Source organism: Cryptotermes secundus, unplaced genomic scaffold, assembly GCF_002891405.2.
Source record: "Cryptotermes secundus unplaced genomic scaffold, Csec_1.0 scaffold233, whole genome shotgun sequence".
Classification (NCBI taxonomy): domain Eukaryota; kingdom Metazoa; phylum Arthropoda; class Insecta; order Blattodea; family Kalotermitidae; genus Cryptotermes; species Cryptotermes secundus.
In genome coordinates this window covers 1,075,470-1,101,869 of record NW_019739213.1, presented here as the reverse complement: position 1 = coordinate 1,101,869, position 26,400 = coordinate 1,075,470, and the positions used below count along the sequence as shown (strand labels likewise).

Genomic DNA, 26,400 nt, shown 5'->3' with positions numbered 1-26,400 from the left:
AAATATCTGAAAATATTCTACGGACCACTAAGTAATGTAGGCCTATTTATTTAAACCTATGTGTTATTACCAACATTCGGGACATGCTGTTACATTTATAACATAATAAAACTAAAAGCGTGTTCTGAATACATATTGAAACATAATTAATTAAATTGTAAGTAAACTATTAAAAGTGAATCTTCATTGAACAAAGTTTTAATCTTTATTAAACAAATAAAGAATATGATATAATTATGTTACTACTTACTTTTAATGAGACTGTTGAGCTTGTGGGCCCTTACAGAGATCCTGGATACCTGGCTCGATATTGGTCAACTTCAGTCGAAGATCGGTACTCACACTAAGAGGATTTCTGTATTTTGTTTCTAATTGAAGGAGCGATGGAAGTCCTTTCTCACAGAGAAATGTTGTTGAACACTGTATGACTATTTTCAATGCTTCTGATAATTAATTCGGGAAATTCACTTCTCCCTGAAGGTGAGATCCAGAATCGGACCAAACCAAGATCATCGAATTCATTTTATGCCCACTGTCACTTGAGAGCTCAATTAACTATTCTTTTTTGTATAACGAAAGGTCGTTCTCATGACTGTAAGCCTGAAATGGATCGCGAACCCACAGAAATTTCCCATAAAAGTTATTCGGAAAATATGATTCAAATTTATGTTTCACAGTTTTGAGGTGGTCACAAAACTTTTCCAGAAAATCAGAAGCAACAGAAGTATCATTTTCCACTAAAAAGGATTCCAATGTTGGAAAAGGTGAAAATTATCTGACTTTTACATAATTCATACATAACACCAGTTTTATCGAATGTTTTCATTTTGTCCTACGCATCAAGAACAGTTAAAGAATTTCCCTGAAGGGAGAGATTGAGTTCATTTAATTTAGGAAAAATGTTTGAAAGATGTGATAGTGGTAATAACCATGCTACGTCAACAAGGAGTGATGCAAAATCAGAATTACGTTCCCTTACAAACAATAAAACTTCTTGCCTTAACGGAAATAACCTTGTTAGAACTTTGCCCCTGTAAAGCCAGCGAATTTCAGAATAAGCAAAAGTTGTACATATTCACTTCCCATTTCATCGCAGAGCACGGAAAATGACCTGTTATTTAACCATCGAGCCTTAATAAAATTAACTAGTTTTACTGCGTTGTCTAGCACAGTTTTAAATACTGGTGGCATTCTCTTAAGGCCAAAGCTTCCCTATTTATGAAACAATGTACACAATTCATATTCGGAGCTACTTCCTTGACCTTAGAAAGAAGCCTACTATGCTTGCCTGTAAGGCCGGAGCTGCATCCTAACAGAAGCCCACACATTTTTCCCAGAAGGAACCCCACTATGCTTGCCTGTAAGGCCGGAGCTGCATCCTAACAGAAGCCCACACATTTTTCCCAGAAGCAACCTCACTATGCTTGCCTGTAAGGCCGGAGCTCCATTCGAACAGAAGCCCACACATTTTTCCCAGAAGGAACCCCACTATGCTTGCCTGTAAGGCCGGAGCTGCATCCTAACAGAAGCCCAAACATTTTTCCCAGAAGCAACCCCACTATGCTTGCCTGTAAGGCCGGAGCTCCATTCGAACAGAAGCCCACACATCTTTCCCACTGGATCCCTTTTTCTCTTATGTAATTGCTGAGAGTGTGAAATATCTCTTCTCCAGTTGTTCGGGTTGACAAAATTCTACAAAACAGAATATCGTCATGAATGTCGTAATCATGGGCATATCTTACGCAGGATATTAACTGCGCTTCATTTGTAACATAAACATAATAGATCACTGTAGGTCGCGGTGCAAGGACCGAGAAGATCCACCCCTTATACATCATTTGTAACATCAGCAGTCTCGTCAATTCCTAACGCATAATAAGGGCTCTTCCTAACTCTTTTCGATTAACTGAGATTCTACGTCTCCTGCCATATCGTTAATTCTGCGACCGACAGTGTCAGTTGAAAGAGGAATCAAATCAACCTCTTTTAGTAACTTGTCAAACTTAGTTTTTACCACATATTTTATAGCTACAAGAGTAAATTTTCACCGATAGAATGAGGTTTCCCTGTTTTGACTATGCGCAAAATTAAGAGGTAAGATGCTTCCAGTGCCTTGTTATTAATCGAACCCATGTCCGAAAATATATTTTGCCCATGATTTAATGTCCCTAAGCGTCACTGATGAAATTCAATTGGCTTATTTTTCACATAAAAATGTTTATTTTCTAAATGTCGTCGGAGTGTCGCAGGTTTCATGCGCTCGTTCACAGCACTTCATAACACAAAACACATTGAGGTTTCTGTTCACTTTCATCGCCACACCAAGTAAACCCGAAGTTTAAATATGAACTGTCATATTTCCTACTGTATTTTTTCTTTGAACTGCTTACTTCTTCGACTTTAATAGTATCACATTAACTCGCCGTTACAACACGTGTATCACAATTAGGGTTGGCATCACCTGTTTCGTTAGCCACTTTTCCATTATTAAAAACGCTTTCGGAAAATATATAAAAACTGGGGTTAACTCACGACAAACTTTGTCCAACTATCACTTACCAACTATGAATATATACTGAGCGTTCGTTGAAGGAGGAAGACTGTCAGTAATAAATAAAAATAAACAACAAGCAATTGGTTGAAATGTGGATAACACATGTTTACTTCAAATCTAACAAAACAGCAAGGGAAGGCGGGAGCAATAAAACCTTATTGTTGTTCACTGCACCCCTCTTTTGTTATCCGTCTTTCAGTAGCTACCAATTATCGGCGCGGTCCCTCCTCTGAAGTTAGTGACAATGCAGTCACACCTTCATACCCTGGAAACACCGGATTCTTGTCTGGTCATTCAAATGTTCGCTGAATTTAGAAAGCTTTTTTTTTCAGTATTCATTTTATTTCAACAATTTTTACTTGCTTATTTAATTTTAATTCGTTTTGTTCGGATAAGTTTTAATTGAATTTAACTTAAGTCTGCTTGCGGACCACCTGTCCCATCATCGCGGAACACAGGTCGACAATCGCTGCTCTAGGTAAAATGCAAACTTTGTGAATGTTGAAGCAGGTATAATTTTACCACTACATTCCTGAAGTATAATTTGGAATTCATGTCGAGCAGTTTCTAAAGGGTTCTGACGAAGGAGCATGACACACAAAATTACTGGGGTTTTGGACTTTTCCCATCGTTCGATATTCTAGAAAATATAAAATATGACGTTTCGGAAACTGCATCCCTTTCCGTCCTCAGGTGGGGGAGGGGAGACACCTACTCAGTTTGGTCCCTTAGAGAGAGCTAACCTTAATCTATTTTCTAGAATACCGGAGGATTGGAAAAGTCCGAAAACCCATTAATTCTGTGAACTTATGTCGACATTTAGTAACCAGCCTACTGCATAATTAGTCTCTGAGTAATTAAGCACTTCGCTGAATATAGTAACACTGCTTCTCGGAGCGGTATATGAAAAGTTCTGCCTTCCGGGATATAAGGTCATGTAGTCCAGTGAAAGTCAACCAACGTTTCGGAGCAACTTTCGGCAACCATCTTCAGGATTTAAAAGTAAACCAAGAAAGAAACCATCATGAAACAGGCAGCTTACTCTACAACCCTGAAGATGGAGACTACATATCCCTTCGAGACGTCAGTTAATTTAACGGATTATATCTCCTTATATCACAGAAGATAAACACTTCAGGAATCAATCTGCTTGAATATTAAAATGAGTAATCATATAATAGAACTACTTTTTAATATAAAGACAATTTTATTGTTTTTTTTAAATTATTTTTGTATGAAATCCCAATTTCTAATTATTTATTTCCTGCGGTTCTTTCCAGAGTTATTTACGTCATATTGTCCTGATCCAGTTAAGTCCATTTTATGTTTTGGAGGACTTGTTCTCTAAAATCATTTCCGCTTAAATGTTCTCTTTTCGTGAAGTGGTATAATGATCAATAATTTTGCATGTAGTTTTAAACCAGTTAACGATATAAGGCCCACTAATGCCACCGTTTTATACTGAAGGATTACTTCGAGCAAATTAATAACGTAGAAACATTGCAGCTACAAAGAAGAACCATTTTTCAACTGTGTAATACAAGGTTCAGTCTGGGAGGTTAAATTCAACAAAATGTAACAAATCCAACTCATGACTCGTGGTACGCGGGTTCAAACCCGGCGGAGGTCGTGGAATTTTTAAGAGCGGAAAAATTCAGGGAACAAGTCCTCCGGGAGGGACTTTAAGCCGTGGGTCCCGTGTCGTAGCTTTACGGCACGTAAAAGAACCTCATATCTCCAAAGGAGGTCACTGAGCCAAAATTCAAGGACATTTCCCGCCCAACAGTAGTCTCTAATGCCTCTGATAGATGGGGGAAGCATTATAGATACCGCCAAGCCAGTAGAGGCCGAACTCTCTGGCTCGGTCGGGACTGATGGTACGCACCAATATCGGTAGGGTATAGAGACTGGTAGAATATCATAGAGAGAAGCGCAATGGACCAATACTGGTCTCAGTGCATGGGGAAACCCACCCTCTCCAATAACTAACTAACTAACAGATCCAAACTTGACATGATCTAGATAAAATCCATAAATATAAAGAGAATTTAAGTGAAGCTGAACATGAGGGCCTACTCTAATCTGCTGAATGCTTGTTTAACGTGTTCTCCTCTGCCTCTATGCCGTAGAGCCTATCAGGTTCGGAGTGAGCATTGTAATAGCATACATATTCTGTGTTGTCCATCTGTCGACAATCTTGCTGTGCGGTATTTCATACGTTGCCTAGCAATTTCTAACAACTTGATTTCATGCGACGTTACGCTGGCACCTGTCCCATCTAATTGCTACTTTCTTGTTTGCGAAGGGTCAGAAATCGACAGCGTACATCCTGAAAGCTTCTTTTTTTGACGCCATTATCTGTTGTTGTCCACCTGGGTGGAATGATGTGACTAATGAGGGCAGATGGGAAGCAGACCTGCAGCTCGTGACGAACTGTATAGTGTAGCCATCTGTGTGTGTCTACATAAACTACGTTTTTAAATGCCAGGGCTGACTCACTGCCTTCATTTGTCACTTAGTTTATTCTTACCGCCATCGCTCAGTAAATTGCATGAATACTTGATGGACTTCTTCTTCTTCTTCTTCTATTCCTGTTGCTCCCACATGGAATATACTACATCCATGTATAGTTTCGTTTCACTTCAATTTCTCAATCTAAAACAGACGGCAGGACTCGTTGGACGGGGGATCAGCCTGTTGCATAAGGTCGCTACCTAACACAAATACATAATAAACACAAACAGACATCTATGCCTTGAGTTGGATTCGAACCAACAATCCCATTGTTCGAGCGGGCGAAGACATTTCATTCCTCAGACTGTGCGGCCATTGTGATCGGGACTTGTTGGACTACCAAGATGTATTTCCTGTCGTGACATCGAGTTATACTTCTTCATGACCACATCCAAAACTTGAGTCACCATAAAAATATGTTTCGATGCTTTCTTTACGACTAATGAGGCCGGAGCATCGAGCTGACGACTCCATGAATGCAGAGCTTTTATCCATGGGGACGCTACTGAATAATAAATTGAAAAATGACACAGAAGGAAGCGTCATTGGTCATATCTGAGGTAATATCTCGGAATTTATTTGGAGACGCTGAGGAAACACATCGAAAACGTCAGCAAATAGAGGTGGATGTCTGTCGGAGATTCAAACCAAATAACTCCCGAATAAATTCATCACAATTTTATCCATCTTCTTCGTTGCAGATTGTTTGGTCGACTGAGTTTGTATATTTCAAAGTGGCTCATATTACTGATAAATGTATGCTTACTGAAGACATATGTCATGTTGAAACTGGTACTTCATTCCGGTTTCTGCGTATGATTTATGTTGTTGATAAGGCATCATTCGGGCTGTTTGTCACAGCGTTAGAGCGCCTGTATTATTTTCGGAAAATATGACTTTAATTCTTAATGGTTTCAGTTACAACGACGAAATATTCTCAAGGTTTGTTTTAGTCCTTTCAGTCAAATATCCGAATGAGCGATTAAAATAGATCCACAGCGTTACAGTTTAACGATCCTCAGCCATTTTCCCATATTTAATTCAGTACCATACAGACAGAATCTGCGGAATCCAGAAGTAACATTCCTTCACGGCTCCTTTCATTTCCGCATAGCTAGTCCGCATGTCCTTTAACTGCGGAGACTATGGTGATATGCAATAGGTTACAGTACAGAACTTGGACATGGTTTGGGATACAAAATCATGATCTGCTATCCCGCGTGATGGCCAAACTGATTCTAAGTCATTGCCGACTCACGCATGCGCACTGGAATTCTGTTACGTGCGATTTCTAGAATGTCGCTTCTGGTTCTGCAACAGGGTGCCGTGCAGTAGTTCTGTTGCATGAGGATTATTTCCGACCTCTATCACTGCATATTTCAGGTGGGTCTGGTCTGCTTCCTAGACGTCTGTACTAATGCGAAGTCATTACATATAAATGCATAAATATAAATTCAACAAGCCGTCATAATGAAGAGTTCTGTCTCCTGAGATATATAGCCTTATAGTCGTTGAAAGTCAACTGACGTTTTGGAGGAACATGTCGCTTCCATTTTCAGGGTCGAAAAATAAACCTAGTTTGAAAATGGAGGATATTTTCTTACCAAACGTCGGATGACTTCCAACGGACTACACGGCGTTAAATCCCAGAAGATACAACTCTTCATAACTATCGCTTTGAGAAACTCAAACCCCCAAAATCATCACAACGATTCCACAATTATTTATAGTTAGTCTATATATCATTCCAACATCCAGAGCCCTTATGAAGCTAGCAGTAGGCCAGCTAGTCAAAAAATTCCACGTCTTTTGTGGAACTCAAGTTCATTGCTGTACTTAAAAGAGGTCGCCTATGTTGAGCCCCATGAATCAAGTTTTAATAATACCCTATCTATATTTAGGTCTTCTGAATAGTCTGTTCACTTAGGTTTCCCTGCAAAAATATTGTGACATGTTGACCCCTACCTCCCCAGCGGTACGTGGCGGTAACGTAACGCTCGCGTTCTTACGGTAATAGGCGAGTTCCCGCCCCGCCACTCCCCTCCGCGGTGACGTCACCGAGGGATATCGCGGTCGCTAGGCAACGCGAGTCAACAGCGGCGACGTTACGATAGTAACAGCGGTTACCTCCGCTAGCGTTACATAGCAACACAGCGCCAGGCAAAAAGGGTGCCTATTACGCGGCCGTTTTCCGTATGGTCCGATCGAGGCTACATGAGGCGCAGCGAAGGCTATTCACGGTCAGTTCTAATGTGGCTACCAGTCAGTTCTAATGTGGCTACCGCAGAGTTGTACTGAGTCAGCCAGTGAGTCCTGGAGCTACCGCCGAGTTAGCCAGCAACTAGTCAGTTTTATTGTGGCATTTGGAGTGTACTATTTGTGATACTGCAGATAGCAGTAATCGTCAGATTGTAATTTGGGTGATTGTAAGAGCGAGTGTGAAATAAAATTCGCTACATCAAATACATCGAGAAGTTATTTGTCGCGATATACGCGCGATACGCGACAATATATTAATTTCTCACCTCATTCTTGCCACATACTTCACCAATCTCATATTGTCCTCGATTTTATGACCCAAATAATATTTCGTAAACAGTGCAATGTATGTAGGCGCCATATTGGGTGAATTTTATCTTCCGTCCCGCCACTTCCTGTAACTAAGGTCTGAATATTCGCCTCAGCACTATGTCCGCAAACGCTCACAACATATTTTCTCCTCAGATAGTGTGTAACAAAGTTTCACACTCTCATCCATACTTGTACACAGCAGCTATTAGTATTCAGTGCCTCTTTTGTACATTCTTAGTAGGGCAGAAATTATGTTAGGTTAGAAAGCGCTCGTTACGTTAGTAAGTTATTACATATAATAACCAGAGGTCTGGTCTTGTCAGCTATTCCAAGAGGGCGAAAATTAACAACATGGCAAAATATTTATCTGTGAAACAGTAGGAACTGGGTCACTGCAACTAATACTGCATTAGCTTGCTATTACAGTTCGTTGGAAATTAAGTAGAAGCTCTGTAAATATTGACTGCAATGTAGATATTCATAATTATGTCAAATGTGAACACCCTCCGAGGCATATATGTAGCTCTGCATTATTATAAGAAATAAAAAAGTAAAGTAAATTAGAACAACCTTCTAATAGGCCGTGGAGGCCCATAGATTTGTGAGACGTCTAAGTTCCCATATTTTCTAGACAATCGGCTCACAGATGGCGATGAGGTTGCCAACCTTAAGCGCCGGCCGCCCTTTACTCACCAGGAAAATTCCTGCTACTCATTTCTGTTAGAGAATGAGTCCATCCCAAAGCCATAGTGCGGCTGGAAGGATTAGGTCAATTTAAAAACCCAATGACCTCATCGGGAATAGAACTCGCGACCTTCCAGCTTGTAGTATAGTACCTCAACCACGTACGTTACTGCTTGCCCATAACACTAGTCTATCGTTATAAAATTTTATGTCTTGGTTTGCGTAGACTGTATTGTTCGTACAGAGTATAGATATGAATTTGATATTGAAATTCCTCATATCGATATTATTAGTCTAATCAAAATATCTTAGTTAAATTTAAAAAATGTAAAATTATCCCTGTAACAAGCCGTGAAGGCCAATAGAGTTGTGAGACGTCGAGGCTCCCACGTTTTCTCTAGACAGTCGGCCCACAGAAGGCTGTAAAATTCTCAGCCTTATGCGCCGTCCGCCCTTTACCCTCAGGTAGATTCCTGGTACTCATTTCTGTTAGAAGCTGAGTAGACCCCAGACCATAGTGCGGCTGGAAGGATTAGGTAAATTGAGAAAGAAATCCACCTGATCAGGACTCCAACCCGCGACCTTCCGCCGTGTAGCAAAGTGCCTCAACCAACTACTCTACCGCGTGCTCCCAATTAAACTTAAGCAATATGAAAAGAGCAATATACATATCAGACTAACTCAGCATTACTGCTGGATACACGGCTTATCAAACAGCTACCAGTTTTTATGGAATCCGAAAACGGGTCACCGTTTTTACAAAAGCCAAAAATTGTAGTATCCCTTAAATGAATTTGGTCTATCCCACATCTTCACATTCTGTCTCTCTAAGACATATTTTGATATAACCACCCCATGTAGACCTTACAAATAATTTTCTCAGCTGGTGTAAATTTGCCTGAGATCTTCCCAAAATGTTGCATAGATTTGTAAGTTCTTGGTTCATTACTTTGATGACAACTGTAAGTAGTTTATCAAAGTTATGTTCAAGGGATAATGCTACCGATTAGCCTCGAAAGCAGTTCACAGACCTCCGGCAGTCGGATCTGGGCTCGTTGCCCGACAGTTCCTGTAGAATTTCTAGTGGATATACGTTCCTGAACTGTCCCCGCGCCTCAGTTACCACCTTCATACAGCAACAGCTCACAACAACCGAACTGCAGCAGTCCTCTGACTGCTCACAAACCAACTCTCTTCACTCTACTGTACTCAACTGCACTGTACTCATTAAGTCGCAGGCTGGCAGTCATCTGACACCAACTGCCAACCATTGTGACTGACTCCAACTCAAGTCACTAAACGCTAGACCTGTCCTGCCTAAGACACTTCGGCACGGACCACATAGAAAATACCGCTTCTCCTTGCTGTAGTTCAGATGTTGCTTCTTAGGAATCTGTTGCCAGTAGCCTGCGCTGTTTGCCTAGCCGTTGCTTAGAAACGAGTCTGCATGCTAAAATATATTTAGGTTAGGAAAGTCAGACATTAGTAATTAAATACGGAAAATGCTAGGATACCGAGTCAAAGTATAATTGACGGTTAGACATATTCATATTTTGAAGATTGGTGGCTTGTCAGAAAAGTTCCCGAAGTACAAGGAAGAAAATCTTACATTAAAATACGTGCGTGTATCGATCAAGATGTGTGGCATTTTGAATTAGCCTTATCACTGCCGAGTATTTAGAAGTTTGTGTGTTTTAATAGTTCTATTTATATCAGAATACGCATCAAAAGTAATTTCTCTGAAATAGAAATGAATGGATGGCATTACATATTTCAAGGTGTTACTGTGAAATGGTAGAGAAATCAAGAAATAGATTTTCGTCATGTAACAGCTCATTTCTGTGTTATTATGTTGCAGTACTGGCTGATTTCAACGCAATTGATACAGATATTGCTTAGGAATTAAAAATAAATAAAAGGTTAAAAAAATTCGAATACTTTAAACTGCTAGAAATATATACGTTATTCCTTAATAGTGAAAATTTTACTTCGTGCAGTTTGTGGAATGTATGGACTTGTAGATTTCTTAGGTTCATCACTTGCACACCCGATGTATGAAGTAAATGAAGGCAAAAATCTCCATGTTCTTGACTAAGTGTCAAGAAGCCATAGCGGAATTGGATGTATAGTTCCATATTCTTCACCTCTGCTCTAGATCGAGGTCACTGGTTAGCATCAGGCCCCGGCCGCTTCGCCTTCTGGGAAATCTTCCCCGGTACCCAGTGGGTACGAGGCTGAGTTGGTCCAAGAACCACTCTGGACAGAGTAGAGAGAGGAAAACCTTTCTCGCGCAGAGAATTGAAGTCAGGCCGTCCAGCACGTAGGCCGTTGCTTTACCGACTGAGCTATCCGAACTCCTATCAAAAACCTACAAGAGAAACTATACAAATATAATATAGTTAAAAACTTTGTAAAGTACTTATTCAAAACTGGATGTAAGCGGGAAAACCAATTTAGAGCGAAACAAGACTCATTTGCGGTTAAAAGGGAATAAAGACTTAAATTATAAAATCGATTTAAAGAAGAGAAATATGTAAAAATCGAACTGTTGCAGTAGTGATGGTATCAATAGCAGCAGCAGCTGTAGCTGAATTGATTTAAGTTAATGAAAGTAGCTATATATGTTAACAAAACTGTGCAAAATGGAACTTGGAATTATGTGGACACAGATTTATGTATTTAAAATGAACACAACTCAATAACCTTTATGCTTTACTTTCACATTATTTTACTAGTACATTATACTAAATGAGGTTGTGAATCTCTGAATTGGGTAGGTTGAAACAGAGCTTGAGCAGTGTAAGGATTCTTGAGATTAGGCATCTTACGTGTTTTGGACTGACATATTGTGCATACAAGGATATCAATCCCAGAGCTAATCCAGACATGTACTCGGAGCATGTTCTGTCACCAACATGTTGCTCAGTCATGATGGCTTTGTTAATTCAATGCTACCCACCTCACATGTGTAATTCCTGGATACGTCTGTCTGGATGATTCGACGGTACACCAGTTGTTTGTGGACGATGCATAATAGAAACTGTTTCCAGGCTGGCGTGTTGGAGTGTATCATTTTTTTGGCTTCTTTCATAGAAGCTTTTAAAAAGTGGTTTGAAATTAATGCCGTCAGAAATGGACAGTAATTTGTATAAACTACGATGTAGTAATAATATAACCGATACCAGTGTCGGTGATGTATTACAGTTTAATGATCTGTTATCGAAATGACTCGAAGTCTCTCATAATTTACTAAACCTTTAAAGTATGAACTTCCCGCAAACTCCAGAAAGTAGTGCTTAAAATTATCAACGGTGTTCCACATAGTTCGTTAAACGTACCTAAGATTTCTTTATAAATTTGTACAATATTAACGGGCTATATGATGTGATGTACCTAAAATGCACTTATGACCGTTGGCAAGACAAATTTATTATGGTTCAACATGGATGAAAATCAGAATTTCGCGACAAGTTTAATGAAAATTCTCTACATTGAATTCAAAAGAGAATCTTACTATGGATTCAGGTCCTGGAAGTTGGTCACAGAGAGACGGGCCGAGAGATACGACTTTCGACAAATTTAGACAAATTTTCGGTAGTACCTGCAATTTAAAATGTTATCAAAATCGCAAGTGTTAATGAGATGACATATAAACAGTTTTTTAATTCGTAAAGTTTAAGGGAAATATTTACTAGGTATAAAATATGTGGCTTTGCAACATTTGTACGAAACATACCTACTCAGATTAATATTTAGAGAGCTCGCCAGAGTTGCTGTCGAAGTGCACACAGAAAGGCATGTTGGTCGTTATATGCAGAGTTCACTATATTTTCATCCTGTTTTAACCAAAAGCGGAATTGCCCGACTGCGTTTATTTAAAATATTTAATATTACATTTTCATGATACCTGCACAATTTTTCGGACGCCGATACTATGTCACAGATGGACACACCGACAGACGTTACATAAATATAATACACTCATTTTCTTATATACTTTGTAAAGAATACCTAGTAATTATTGTCACATGTAGAGTGTTAGGCTTGACAAAAATAATGGGTTCTGGTTCGAATAATTTTATTTTTTAGCATTTCGGTTACACTCTCTATCTCTCTCTCTTAATTACAATTAATACAGCGCTATCTCTGATACACAATTTACACTTCACCGTTGCACACGCACTAACATTCTCAGTTTCAACTAGTGGTTTCCTAGCAACGAACCTCAACACAGGAATTAGCACTTCAAATCATTATAAGGTATCCTTACTGTTTCCTTTTCACTAACTCTGGAACCTCAGAACTAAAAATTCTTCTGGACTCGCTCCTCCAGCTGACGACTGACTCGTATCTGCCCTTCAACTAACTCTGTCACTACCTTCACTTCTCGTCTAAGCACTCTGCACAGATCCGGCAAGAAACAACGTGTCTCTTGTTGCTGACGTCACCGCTTACGCGGAAGCTTGTTTACCGAGCCGATTCTTAGAAAGGGGTTGCAAAACCCCATTGTTCCAAAGCTGCTCGGCACGGACGACATAGAAAACACTGCCTTATCTATTGTTCAGTGTTGGACTGTGTTTACAGACCTGTTTCTTGGCAATGCATTGATCAATTCCGTTACAGTATTTATTAGCTATTTCTTCTTTGCACAAGCACCATTGCATTTGCATTACAAAAATTATTTGCTTATTAATGTTCAGGAATGCAATTGCTGTTTTCTTTCTTAAAATCATACGACACGTATAAATACATTCTGTGACATATCAGCTGTTGGTCTACGCCGATGATGTGAATCTACTGGGTGATAATATGGATACCATAAAGAAAAACACACAAACTTTAATTGACGCATGTAAGGAGGTTGGTCTAGAAGCAAACACAGAGAAAACTTAGTATGTGCAGAATGAGGGGCTTCATAACTTGTACTCTTCTCCAAGTATAATTAGAATGATCAAATCAAGGAGGATGAGGTGGGCAGGGCATGTAACACGAATGGGGGAGACGAGGAACGCATATAGGATATTGGTGGGAAAGCCAGAAGGAAAGATACCACTGGGATGACCAAGGTGTAGGTGGGTGGACAATATTAAAATGGATCTTAGAGAGATAGGATGGGATGGTATGGATTGGACTGATCTGACTCAGGATAGGGACTATTGTGAACACAGTAATGAGCCTTCGGGTTCCATAAAATGCTGGAAAATTCTTGAGTAGCTGCAGATTTGGCTTCTCCTCAAAAAGGGCTCAGCTCCCTAAGTAAGTAAGTAAGTGCAGAATACTGGGTCCCACGTTAAATGAGGTGGGACATTCAGTACACACTGCTTCAAAACGTTAGCTAGAAATATATTTACGTAGCGAATACAAATGTTGTATTTCGACCGAAAGCTATGGGATTCTCTCTCGAGGACAAGTAGACCCATTTGCATTACTGCGTAATGAAGGAACTTTCGCCTAGGCGCCGTTTCCCTCTAGTATCATTATCTCAGCATACGGTACTTGATGCGTGAGGTTGCTTGTAATGACCACGGCACAGTTCGCGCAACTAGGCCTCGGAGACCAGGGTTCAGTTACACTGCAGTTAGCTCAGACAAAGTGTCACTAGGTCAGGCGTTTCTTAAGGCGCGTCCACATTACTCGTGCTCGTGCGTCAGAAGCTTACTGCTGCCAGAAAATCAGGATCTGGAGCTGATATCTGTTGTGAAGAAATGCGAAGGCTTTGTATGCAAACCAGTTTGGGCGTCCACTTCGTCAGCTCCAGATCCTGATTTTCCGGCAGCAGTAAGCTTCTGACCCACGAGCACGAGTAATGTGGACGGGCATTTAGGGTTTCGTTTTCTTCTTATCTCTCGTTCATCAGTCCCGACTGCGCCTCGTTTTAACTGTCAAAATATCCGTGTTTTACGTCTCGTTCCATACAGCACACAATAGACACAGCACAAGTTTGGCATTCAGTACTGGTTTCAACTCTGACCAAAACTTGGCCGCGTTCAGAGCAAGGAAGTTAGCTGACCGTGCCTTAGCTCCAGCTGTTAGTCGTTGGCTTCTCACTGCTGAGGACCGGGTTCAATTCAAGGGCAGTTCATGTCAGTTTTGTGGGGAATGAATTGGAACTTAGGAAGGTTTTCCCGATAACAATGTCATATTCCGTCAAATTATTATTCTACCAGTGTCCTATGGTCCGCTATGATTAGAGAAATGTATAAGATGCCCATATGAGGTCATAGTAGCAAGGAACTATATTTCACTCTACTGCTACAACTAATTGACTAAGGAGGTTAGCTACGTTGGTTAAGTTTAGTATGTATCATGAAGTGAATGCTATACCACTAATTAACGTTAAAAATGCCACCACCTCATCAGTACAAGGATTTCATTAGCATGCTTGTTTCAGTTTGAAAACCTACTGACATGATGCCCAAAAGCAAGAATAGAGAAGTCAGAATATGTTCATTGCTAGGCAACGACTCGGTAAGCATATTACTGAGACAACGAATGCGCAAGCAACAATAGTGTAAATTCCATTCCTATTCAACGGCGCTCTAAACACGCCTTCCTAATAATATAAAGGCTGTATTTCCTGCGTGGTCCGTGCAAAGTGGTCATAAAGGGGTAGTCGGTTGAGAAGAATCGAGTCGAGTTCTAGACGCAAGGCTGCCAGGTTATGAGCCTGTGAGCAGAGGAGCTGAACTGATTTGGCACGTTGGAATAATAATGAGAAGAAAAGAATTAAGCGGTGCAAAGAAAATTTCATATGTGATTTGAAGTGACAGTGAGACTCTTATAAATCCGTTGCTAGGATACGACTACTGAAGACTGAAGAACCCTAGTGCGTGTGTAACTGTGAACTGTAAATTGTGTAGATCGGCGATAGCGCTGTATTGTCTGTAGTCACGAGATGTGTGAATAAGTTATCAATAAATCCAATCATTCTATCCCAAACCCGTCTTATAAGTCACGCGCAAACCCCTAAATCGTGACACTATCTTCTGTTGGTCTTCCATTACTTCCCCTTTATTTGGGTTTACGCTGTTTGGCGTGTCCTCAAGGAGTACCCACAGAATCTTTTTTATTAGCTTCACAATTTGCGTCTACCCGTCTGTACATATAATGAAGTTCGAAAAAAAAAACAACAACAAAAGATGAAAGAATCGACCTGTACAAATAAAAATCAAAAGATTTTAATGAAATTTTACATTAGAGACTTAAATTTATTAGTACAGTTTAATTTGGATTAAAATTGTAAAAAATGTGCTTGAAAGATCCAGATATATTATCTGTCCAAACAAAAAATGTTTCATCAAAACTGAACATAGAAATAAAAAAATCATATGGAACTTACATATCAGCTAATTTTTTCGATTTTCAACCTTAGTAAACAGAAGTGCTTAATGTTGCATCAACTCGTGTCTGGGAAATTTGTTGGACTGGCTTTTTCCAACCCGCCTGATTACTATAATTATACCTGTATATGAGCATAAAATATAATAATTTACGAAAATAAAGTCCAGAGAGAATTTCAGAATAGATAAATGATACAAATTCCGTCCCAAGTGCAAACAATATATATTATATGTCTTTGATCTTGTTCTTTCTACACTACATGTTTCGGCCTCTATCGGCCATCATCAGGTGTATACTCTTAACGTTGCTGCCACAGTGAACCCGGTCTAAAATTTAACATTTAAAAACACAATGTCACATTCTTCGTATTATCAACATCTACATCGTTGATATGTGTCTGGTATGTAGATTATGTTGCACACGTCCAATTTTGATGTTCTTGTAGTAGCACTTTAAAAATCTTTAGTTATGATGTTTTTAAAAACTTTTTAAAATTTTCTCTAAATTTTAAATTTAAAATTTAGAGAAAATTTTTAAAAGTTTTTAAAATCATAACTAAAGATTTTATAGTGCTACTACAGGAATATCAAATTGGACGTGTGCAACATAATCTACATACCAGACACATATCAACGATGTAGATGTTGATAATACGAAGAATGTGACATTGTGTTTTTAAATGTTAAATTTTAGACCGGGTTCAGTGTGGCAGCAACGTTAAGAGTATACACCTGATGATGGCCGATAGAGGCCGAAACATGTAGTGTAGAAAGAACAAGATCAAAGACATATAATATATATTGTTTGCACTTGGGACGGAATTTGTATCATTTATCGTATAGAGTGCAACAGGATGCTTAAATATAATATTCAGAATAGAAGCTATGTAAGTTTGACGCTTTGCATGCATTGCATACCTGCAAGAGTTTTATCCTCTCGCATCTAAGGACGAGTAGTCCAGCAGAAGTTTTGCTTAAGTTTCTTGCTCGGGTTATTCTACGACCCTGAGGATGGAGGTGACTTGTTACTCCGACGCGTCTGGTCGCGCCATAGCTCAAGCGGTGAGTCGCTGGCTTCCCACCGCGGCGGCCCGGGTTCGATCCCGGGTCTGGTCAAGTGGGATTTGTGGTGGACAAATTGGCGCTGGGGCAGGTTTTCGGTTTCCCCTGCCAATCTTCATTCCACCAATTGCTCCGCAATCACCCTCACCTATCAGCTAGGGCTGGTACAACAGACCAGAAATGGCCGCAGTACAAGGGACTTAGTCCCACCCCACTAGCAGTAAAAAAGAAAAATACTCCGACACGTCGGTTGAACTTACCAGACTACCGTACTGCCCACGTGGCTAGAGCTCTTCATAGCCATCGCGGCTCTGAGAACCTCACATCCAAATTTTCATAACACGGTCGTATTTAGGTAATCCGAAATCAAACATTTCTAGTGTATGCTCTTTTCCTTTATTCATGTGACCTAACTTGTATCTCTCCTGACCGCGTATCTGCAGAACGTATTGTCCTTTATAGTGAAATAAGCAACCTTTTCTGTGAGGCAAAGAAGAACTTCTGAATATTATTTACTTGAAATTTAAGATTCTGGTTCATTCTGTGATTATTATTTCGAGTATTTAATTTAATATATATGGATAAATACCGTCTTAAGTGCAACAAATTTTATTGTAGTTTTTACTTCTTTTCCTCCTCCACACTACATGTTTCGGCCCTAAATGGCCATCATCAGGTGTGTATCACTCACGTAGCTGTTACACTGCTTTTTAAAATTTAAAATTACCAGTCTTTCTAATTGTATAAAATCTTTGTTAATCTACACGCGTCGATTTGATTTTTAAATTAGCACTTTTTAAAACTTAATTCAAGTTAAAATGTCTATAAGATCTCTGTTCTTTCTTTTTCAATTTTTAGTTAAAATTTTTTCAGGGTACATGCCCTATATCTACGGTGCTGCAGCGGCCACTTCTTGTTTTTATCGTTGTTCATGTGTTGTCTGTAATATACAAATATTCCTGTTACTATCTTATGTTATGTCATGTAATGTTATTCTTATATGTTTATACTGTTATTTGTACTTACTCAGTGTAGGCGCTCTCTGTGTGTGTCGCTGCTTATCTTTAATACGTTTGCTGTCTGGTGTACTTAAGACTTGCACTTAAGACGGTATTTATCCATATATATTGTGTGAGTGTAACAGGATGCTGAAATATAATATTATTTAATTTAAAATTAAACCCAAACAATTATTATTTATTCTTTTTAATTGAACTTTCCTTCCTTACTTACTCTCAGTGTGTGAAAAGAAGGTGGCCATTTTTCTGCTGTAATGGAAATAAAGCATACAGTAGTAAAAACAAGCAGCTACCCATACAAAACTAATTTTTGTGTTGTGTTCTTTGGAAAAATTGTATTTTCTGTCTTTACCTTCCTCTAACTCCAGACTCCTGCTAAGAGGATATGGGACAGAATATCGCTCTGCGTTTGACTTTGAGAATCTTGCTCTGTTCTATTTTCTGCTGTCGTCATTAGTGGAATGCAAACTTCATACTCTCTTTGAACGCTACACAAGCTTTTGTCTACAAAGTATTCTTGCGCGTAAATATATATGCCATAACGAAGAGATAATTGTGTAACTAAAACTATACTTTGAGGTGAAGAAAGTCGTCTTCTGGGTTTTGGCGCCGTGTATTCTTCGTTTTGGCAGACGTTTCGGAGGAACGTATAGCCTCCATCTTCAGAGCAGGTGAATGGCTTGTGAATGCAGAGAGCAGTAGCGTATATATACTTTGAGGTGTTGAAGAATAATAATAAGAAAACTAGTTCGGAATTCTATCTATCTATCTGTCTGTCTGTCTGTCCGTCCGTCCGTCTGTCTGCCTGTCTGTCCGTCTGTCTGTCTGTCTACCTTCCTGACTTTCTGCCTACCTACCTACCTACCTACCTACCTACGTATATACATACGACTAAGACGAACTTGGCCAAACGATCTCCAGGAAAACTGAGGCGTAACCGATGGATTACAGCTCTTCAAGCCAACTTAGTACAAAAAAGTATATACATACATACCTGTCTATCTATTTATTAATCCATCCTGATTCTGATAAATGCGACAGAAACTATGAACGACTAAACCTAACTAGTTTTGTAGTGCAGAACGTTGCTTAATATCTCGTTTTCTTGAAACACTATGGCTCATTATTCTCTTCACAAGAACATATTATAAGACAATCTCCTACTCCACTTTCACCCCAATCATTGCCTGCACACTGTATGCTCCTAAGAAAGTCTTTTTTTTTACACATGTTACCGTGCCGTATGTTTTCTTGCTTGTGATTTATCTATGGGAGCTCTCACAAACACAAATTATTGAACTTGGAATTTTAAGGTGCTCATTGAATGAGACGGAAGATCTGACAAAAATGTCTCGACAACTGATCTGAGGCACTGTCCCGGCACTCGCATGAAATGAACGAGGAAAGCAACGGGAACTACCCACCCTCTGAACCGAGACTAGAACCCCTCCCGAACATGGAGCAGCACGCTACCAGCAGCACCGAGATTTTCGGTGATGTATGACACGATGCGGCACGATAGAATGGAATATGTGATGCAGAGTATGGTGTGATATGGCGATACGAAAGTAGATTTTAAGTGCATGATGCTGGACGCCATTCGTCCTACACATATCAGCAGCTTCCTATCTCCTATATACCAATACGAAGACCATCAGTCAATTGCAGAGTCCATCAGTCAATTTCAGAGTCCTTCAGTGTAAGTGCTGCAGTTTTCTAGACAGAAATAGGCGTATTTTAATTTGGGTTTTTAAGAAAAATATTTGGAGACTAAGCGGCATAATATTATTTGATTTAATAACAACAGATCAATTATCTTTTAAACATGAATTCAGAAATTTGTATGATGCTATAAATTAAACTTAAGTGCTTATTTTATACGTAAGTTTCTTTTGTTTTGTGTACCTAGATTATGTAAGTGAGGAACATTTGGTGGAAAAATTTGTTAGGGTCCCGTGGCAGACTGCCTTGTCTTGTCCCTTGTCGCCTTGACGTGCATCACAATTTCCGAATGGAATATATAAGTTGTATTGCCTAACTTACAGAAGAATTAGGACATTTCAACTTATAACAAGAAGAGATTTTGAAAAAGAATAGTGAAGGCACTTAGAATCATAACGAGAATAAAGCTTGAACCGATGCACGTATTTATTTGGCCTTCTAGTAATGAAGCAGATAATAATGAACATGAATAAAAAGGAAATAAGAAAAGTGCCTTTAGTTTTCGATCATGGCTGCTACTTACTTTATTTCAAGCATAATTCTTGAGTAAATAAATATTGTAAAGGATTTGATCAACGCGTTGCCAGGCAAAAGCTCTGTAAATAAGGCCCAACACGCAACAATAAAGGGAGCTGTGTTTTCCGTGTCTGCAGTGACGTCGCCACAGTGGATAATGATCACGTGAGACGTGTTTTCTGTAGATAGACTCGCTGGTTAGAAATCACGTGACATTTGGTTCCTGTGATGCATATCCGTTCCGCGGCTATATATGGAGAGCCGTAATCTGTAAGCTCAGAGAGAATCGGAACTAGCTGCACAGAAGAACTAGAAGCCGATCTGTGAAGATTTACCGTGTATTTAGAAGATTTATTTATATGTAATATTTGGAGTGTGTAATTCAGTGACACTGTTATAGTTCCTGTGTGAAAAATCCATTGATATTAGTGCAGATAGCCTGAAGAGATTAGTTGTGGAGAGATTGTAAATTGTGGAGTGATTGTAAATTGTGGAAAGCAGAAATAGTGTAACAATTAACTGTAGTTACGACCTATAGGTTGTCAATAAATCCAATTACCAATCCGAACCCCGCCTTGAGTCACTGTGTGACACGTGACAATATTTACATCGTACCTTTCTTCATATTTGAAACCTGAAAATTATATTGTTTATTTAATTAAAAAAAGTGAGACTGTGCCATAGCTCAAGCGGTTAGTCGCTGCCTTCTAACTGCGGCAGCCCGAGTTCGATCCCGGAGCTGGTCAAGTGGGATTTGTGGTGGATAAAGTGGCACTGGGGAAGGTTTTCTCCAAATACTTCGGTTTCCCCTGCCAATCTTCATTCCACCAATTGGTCCACAATCACCCTCACCTATCATCTGGGGCTGGTACAATAGGCCAGAAGTGGCCGCAGTAGAAGAGACTTAGTCCCACCCCACTAGTAATAAAAGAAGATAATTAAAAGTGTTCCTTGGAACAAACAAAATTTTACTCACTTTTAGATAGTGTCATACATGTACTTGTCTATTAAATATATCTGGCGTGAAACTTAGACAATCTCTGCTTCGCTCTTTCAGTTTTCTTCTTATAATTATGTTTGCTTTTACAAACAGCCTTCATTCTGTTACTAATGCGTGTTTCTTGTCGTTCATTCATCCATCGCCTCATCTGCACCATCTTATATACTAAAATTACTGCTGCTTACAGTAACACTAATATTTGTCGTTCTTTTGTTTCCATGCTTCCCGCAGCGTGGGTATGGCGATGGAGGAAGTTACCAAGGCCCAGCCCGGAATCGATATAGGGTGAGTAAGTCTTCATAAACACAGACTTGTGAACGTAGTATTTACCTTCATTATTTGTTTTGTACCCTTCTGTGTTTATCACTACTACGTAAATATATCCGTTAATTACGACAATTATATGCTTTTAATTAACCTAATATACCTAAATTGTCGATAAAGTTATTTATTTATTTAGATGCTATTTTTGCTATATTTTCGGTCATTTACGACAATCATCAAGCTTTCACATCCAACAAATTTCACCCACTTTCATTACCAGGCTGTTTATTGCAATGGATCCATTGCTAATAGTCTTGTCATGTAAAAGCTTTACGTGGCATTAATGTTTAAATATAATGTAATGCTTGTCTAAAATTAGTAAAGGTTATTGAAAATTGTCGTTATTTTTCTAAAATTAAGGACTGCACTAGGCCATCGACATCAACCACATATACACGCTTTACATCAAAAAGATAAAAAATTCGAAATACACCATTTCACCCAACAAAACATACACGTGACCTTTAGCACTAAAGACGCACAGTCCTATAGCACCTACGTGAACCATTTTAAATAAGCTTTCCTAATTCTAGACAAGTGTTTCATTATACTAAACATTAATCCCGTAAAAATTTTCTCTTCTCCGCGTCATCCAGGCCTACTCTGGGGTCCACCCAAACCTCTTATGTCCTCGGGGGTAAAGCGGTCAAGGCGTGAAGATGACCACTCAACTCCACTTAATACCGAAGTCAAGAAAATTTGGATCTATACATCCACTCCCTCATACGCCTTCATGGCGTAGTGCCTAATTATTTAAGCACAGGGGCAACTTTACCTTACCTACATAAAATTTTTACATGACAAGATTATTAAGAGTGGCTCCATTGCGACATTCAGTCTGGTAATGAAAATGGAAGTCATTCTCTCTGTGAGTTGGGCATTACAATTAAGAACAAGAGTACTCCACGTCTTACTCTTTCCAAGAGACCAGAAAGCGCAGACAAAAGATAAGAGCGACATGAAATATAAAATGTCTGGCAATAAAATTCCAGGAATAGTGTGAAAAAAGATGTAAGAAATATAAGGATAACAAAAATTGTTATATTTCTAATCAAAGTAATCTCCGCCAAATAAAATACATTTGTTCAGCTGTTTAAAAAGTTTATGAAAACAGCAAAGACTCCGGAAGGAAAAGCATTTACTTCGGCCGTCACTCTTTTCTCAATGTCTTCAGCATCCTGAAATCTCATCCCTTTGAGGGCAGTTTCCAACCAACAAAAGAGAAAAATACAATAAAGGAAACTGGGATTGTCTTGACAAGTATGAACGAAGCCTTAGGAAGATGTGAGTCTCTGTAGCTTCTGCTAGTCCGTGAGTCTGTGTGGGACGAACTTTGCGCAGAGATTCCTCTTCCGAAAATCTTCATGGAGGATGGGCAAATCTTCTCCTTGTTGGTGTTTAATTCAACCGCCATCATTCTGAGGATCCATTGACGATCTCATATCACATTTTCGATTGTGTCTGAATTTCGAGTGGTTGAAGGATGCCAGCCTCTTCGAAAAAGATCTTCACGCCCTTCTTTTAATCGTTTGAACCTTTCAAATACGTATAATTCCAACACTCGCGTGGAAGCATTGTCACAATTAGCCTATTTCTTCAGCTGGGAAATTTCAGTAGCTGCAGTCATCTGCTCACACTGGTTCCTCGCTCGCGGACGTTTCTACCCTGAAGACATCCTGATGTCATTTTGACGGGGAAGGAATCGGAAGAGAAGCGGTACAGGGTGCCTTACAAGAATGTAAGGGTACATATGCTTCACAGAACATTTCAAAATTTTCTGCTCTGTGTGTATAAAATTTGGCCATTGACTGAAAAATTTAAGGGTAAAATGAAAACGCCTTATTTTTTATTTAAGAAAATGGCTCCTTCAGGAGACAAGAGAAAGTAGGGATAGAAATGAAATGTTGTGAGAAGAAATGGATGTTACTTCATTACTGATAAGATTGCTAAAAATCAGGGAACTGAGATATTTTGGCCAAATTTGAACAAATGTTACCGAAAAATGCGTTGCACTTGTTACCATAAGGACGAAAGTGAAGAGAGTAGACTTGCATGTAAGTGGAAAACAGGTATAAAGTCCTTTTTTGGAGAGAGAATGCTCGAAAATGGAGAGCAGATTATTTTCGAAACTGAAGACTGCAAAGCCCGAAAGGGAGAACGCTAAGAAGAAGAAGAAGAAGAAGAGGTGTATTTGTGTATATATATATATGACGCTGTTTCTCCTGGTTTCAGTTCAAATTGACTACCTAGTATTACATCATATGGGCGTTAATTTCCTTTAATAATATAATTTCACATATATCATCAGTAACCTGTGAAATGTTCGTTTCAACCGGAAGCTCATTTGGTTATTCGAAGCAACTATCTGTAAGCCGAGATGAAAGATAATCACTGTTTAACAGAGAACTCAGAGTTATTTAACCTGGGCACTAGGATAAATAGTGGATGAAACATTACATTCTGAAGTTCCTCCACACGTGGAGAACATTCAATGCATATCAGACTTGTTTCTTTGAACCAATATTAGATCATTTCGACGTTCTGAGAAATCGCGTTTCCTCGTCCTGCTGTTTGGTTGATTAAAGCAGAAGAGAGTGTAGAAGTAATATAAATGCATATTTCGATGTGTGGGATGGAACTGGGTTCGGCTGAGACAAGAATACAGAAGTTTCAATGGTGTAAAAATATGTAATTTTATTAATAACTGCATGGCATAAAATGTTTCATTTCACTGGCTGCGCACAAGGCAAGTGAGAGAAACTCCACAATGAACTTCTGCTTGAGTTGGAAACTTTATAAAACTTTTGACTTTACACGTAAAATTTGCAATAATTCAAGTTGACAATATTATTCCCAAATTTCCTACCACATATTCACGCGTAGAAATCGAGTTTGAAGCTACTGTATCATAAGTTAAAAACATTTTTTTCAACTGACATTCTAAATTGGGTATACGTATTTACACAGAGTTGTAATTGACAAGAAGAAGAATTGACCTAAACAGAGGCGTTCAACCAATAAAAGAATATCTGCTAGGACTTGATGTAAAAATAAAATGGTGACGAAATGACCATGGCTTATTTTAGTAGCTTCTTTTCACACATCTCTAACCGAAGATCCGCCATATTGAATGAGATTTTTCGTTATTCCCCCCGCAGTCTCTTTAGAGGATGCCGTGGTATTACTCGAAATGAGGCCACTGACTCTTGCTTCCATCTTCTCACAAAGCGTTATACATTAGTCACCCTACCTAACGTTCGATAATTTGAGATAATGATAACAAAGGCAAAGCTATCCTTGTATCAGACCTTGGAGGCTCATAGGTTTGTGAGACATCGAGGCTTCCACATTTTCTAGGCAATTGGCTCACAGATGGCGGTGAGGTTCTCAGACTTACGCGACGGCCGGCCTTTACCCCCAGGAACATTCTTGGTACTCATTTCCATTAGAAGCTGAGTCGACTAAAGGATCACAGTGCGGCTGGAAGGATTAATCAACTGAATAATCCAATAACATAATCGGGAATCGAACCCACAACCTTTCGTCTTGCAGCATACTGCCTCAAGCAACTACATTACCGTGTGTCCCTTGAGATAATAATAGAATTCTTAAATGAAAGGAAGGTAAACTCTTTTGATTTCAAGGTGTAAATCTATAGTCAGTACACCTCTACATAATAAATCACATTTCACTCGAAATGTCCCCCTATCTCTAACCAAGTAATTACTGATAGGAATTACTAACTCCTTTACATCTGAGAGGAAATGTCTCACTTTTCCACGTCGCCAGCGTATAGGCTATGTATATAGTTGCATAAAAACCGAAGGAATATAATATTTGGTCACAGGGATTATTTACAGAGAAGGGAATGTCATGATTTCTGCTGATGGAGTTTACTTGACTGAGTATCCAAGTATAATTTCATAGATAAACACGTTTTCTCGGTTATCCTAATTTATACCAAGTGTGCAACTTAGAAGCGGGATTTTGCAGTATGATATACTTATATCATGAGGCAGTAAAAGGAGAAATTTATGTAATTGTAACATTTTTTTTATTTGAACTAATCCTGCATACTATGAGTTATAAATACATAGAAGCATTTTTTTTTCGCTGAATTCTTCTGTCATTTAACATTTATTATAAACAATTCCATTAGTGTTCAACATGCCTTACATGCACGCAAAATATTATTTCAGTTTTTGGCGCGATGGAGACAAAGAATTGAAAAATTTTCCTAGTAGCATCGCCATTATCAACTCCTGCTTGCAAATTTTAATGCAATATTTTACTAAACGTTGTAGGCACGCTTTGGTTTTTGCTTACAACTGAGCAAGAATAAAGGACGCTTTGTATGAAGGTCTAAATGTTGCAGCACGTAGGCCCGTTGTTAAGTAACGTCTCTTTAAACAGCGCTCGTTGCTAGGCGACAGTTTCCTAACAGGTAAGAATTGATCAACAACAAGTGAACGGTGATTTCTACGCGGTCCATGCCAAGATACTATGCATAGGACAATTAATTTGCAGTGCAGGAAAGTGAAGATTTGGTTGGTGAGTTAGTGAGTTAGTCAGGGAACTCCTCTTCAGTCGTTGTGAGCTTTTGCTATTAGAAGTTGGTAGATTAGGCAAGGGGATAATTCGGGAACCTAGAATAAGGCGAATATCCGCCGTTGGTAGCTGTTACATGGCAACGATTGATGAAGACACAGCAGATTGAGAAGATTTATTACGTGTTGTAGTGAATTGCAGAGTGCGTGAATTAGCGGCAGTTCTAAAGTTACTTTTACTTGCTATCTGCAAGTGGTCAACAAATCGAATTATCAATCCAAACCAGTCTTTAATCACTCATACACCTGCCATTATGCTTCTTCACACATCTCGAGAGTAAATAGCAAAGTTTTTATCGGAACATTAATTAATTTCGAAAGAATTTATAGAGAAAACCGAGATACTCATTTCCGTATTTTATTTTCCGTGTGTTTTGTGACTTTTTAGTTAATTAGAAGAAACCGAATGCGCCTGAATATTTACGATATGCGTATATTTCGACGTACTAAAGTACGCAGTTTCTATTCAGTTACGTGTAGTTCATCA

The 26,400-nt window shown here is 39.0% G+C and overlaps 1 protein-coding gene across 1 annotated transcript in view; it reads left to right on the top strand.

Moving 5' to 3' along the window:
• LOC111871667 (disintegrin and metalloproteinase domain-containing protein 22) overlaps nt 1–26,400 on the top strand; it is a 499,258-nt gene that overhangs the window by 32,660 nt on the left and 440,198 nt on the right. Inside the window, exon 2 of the mRNA XM_033754341.1 lies at nt 21,214–21,267. Within this exon, the coding sequence (XP_033610232.1) occupies nt 21,214–21,267 (54 nt within the window). The remainder of the gene's footprint in view (nt 1–21,213; nt 21,268–26,400) is intronic.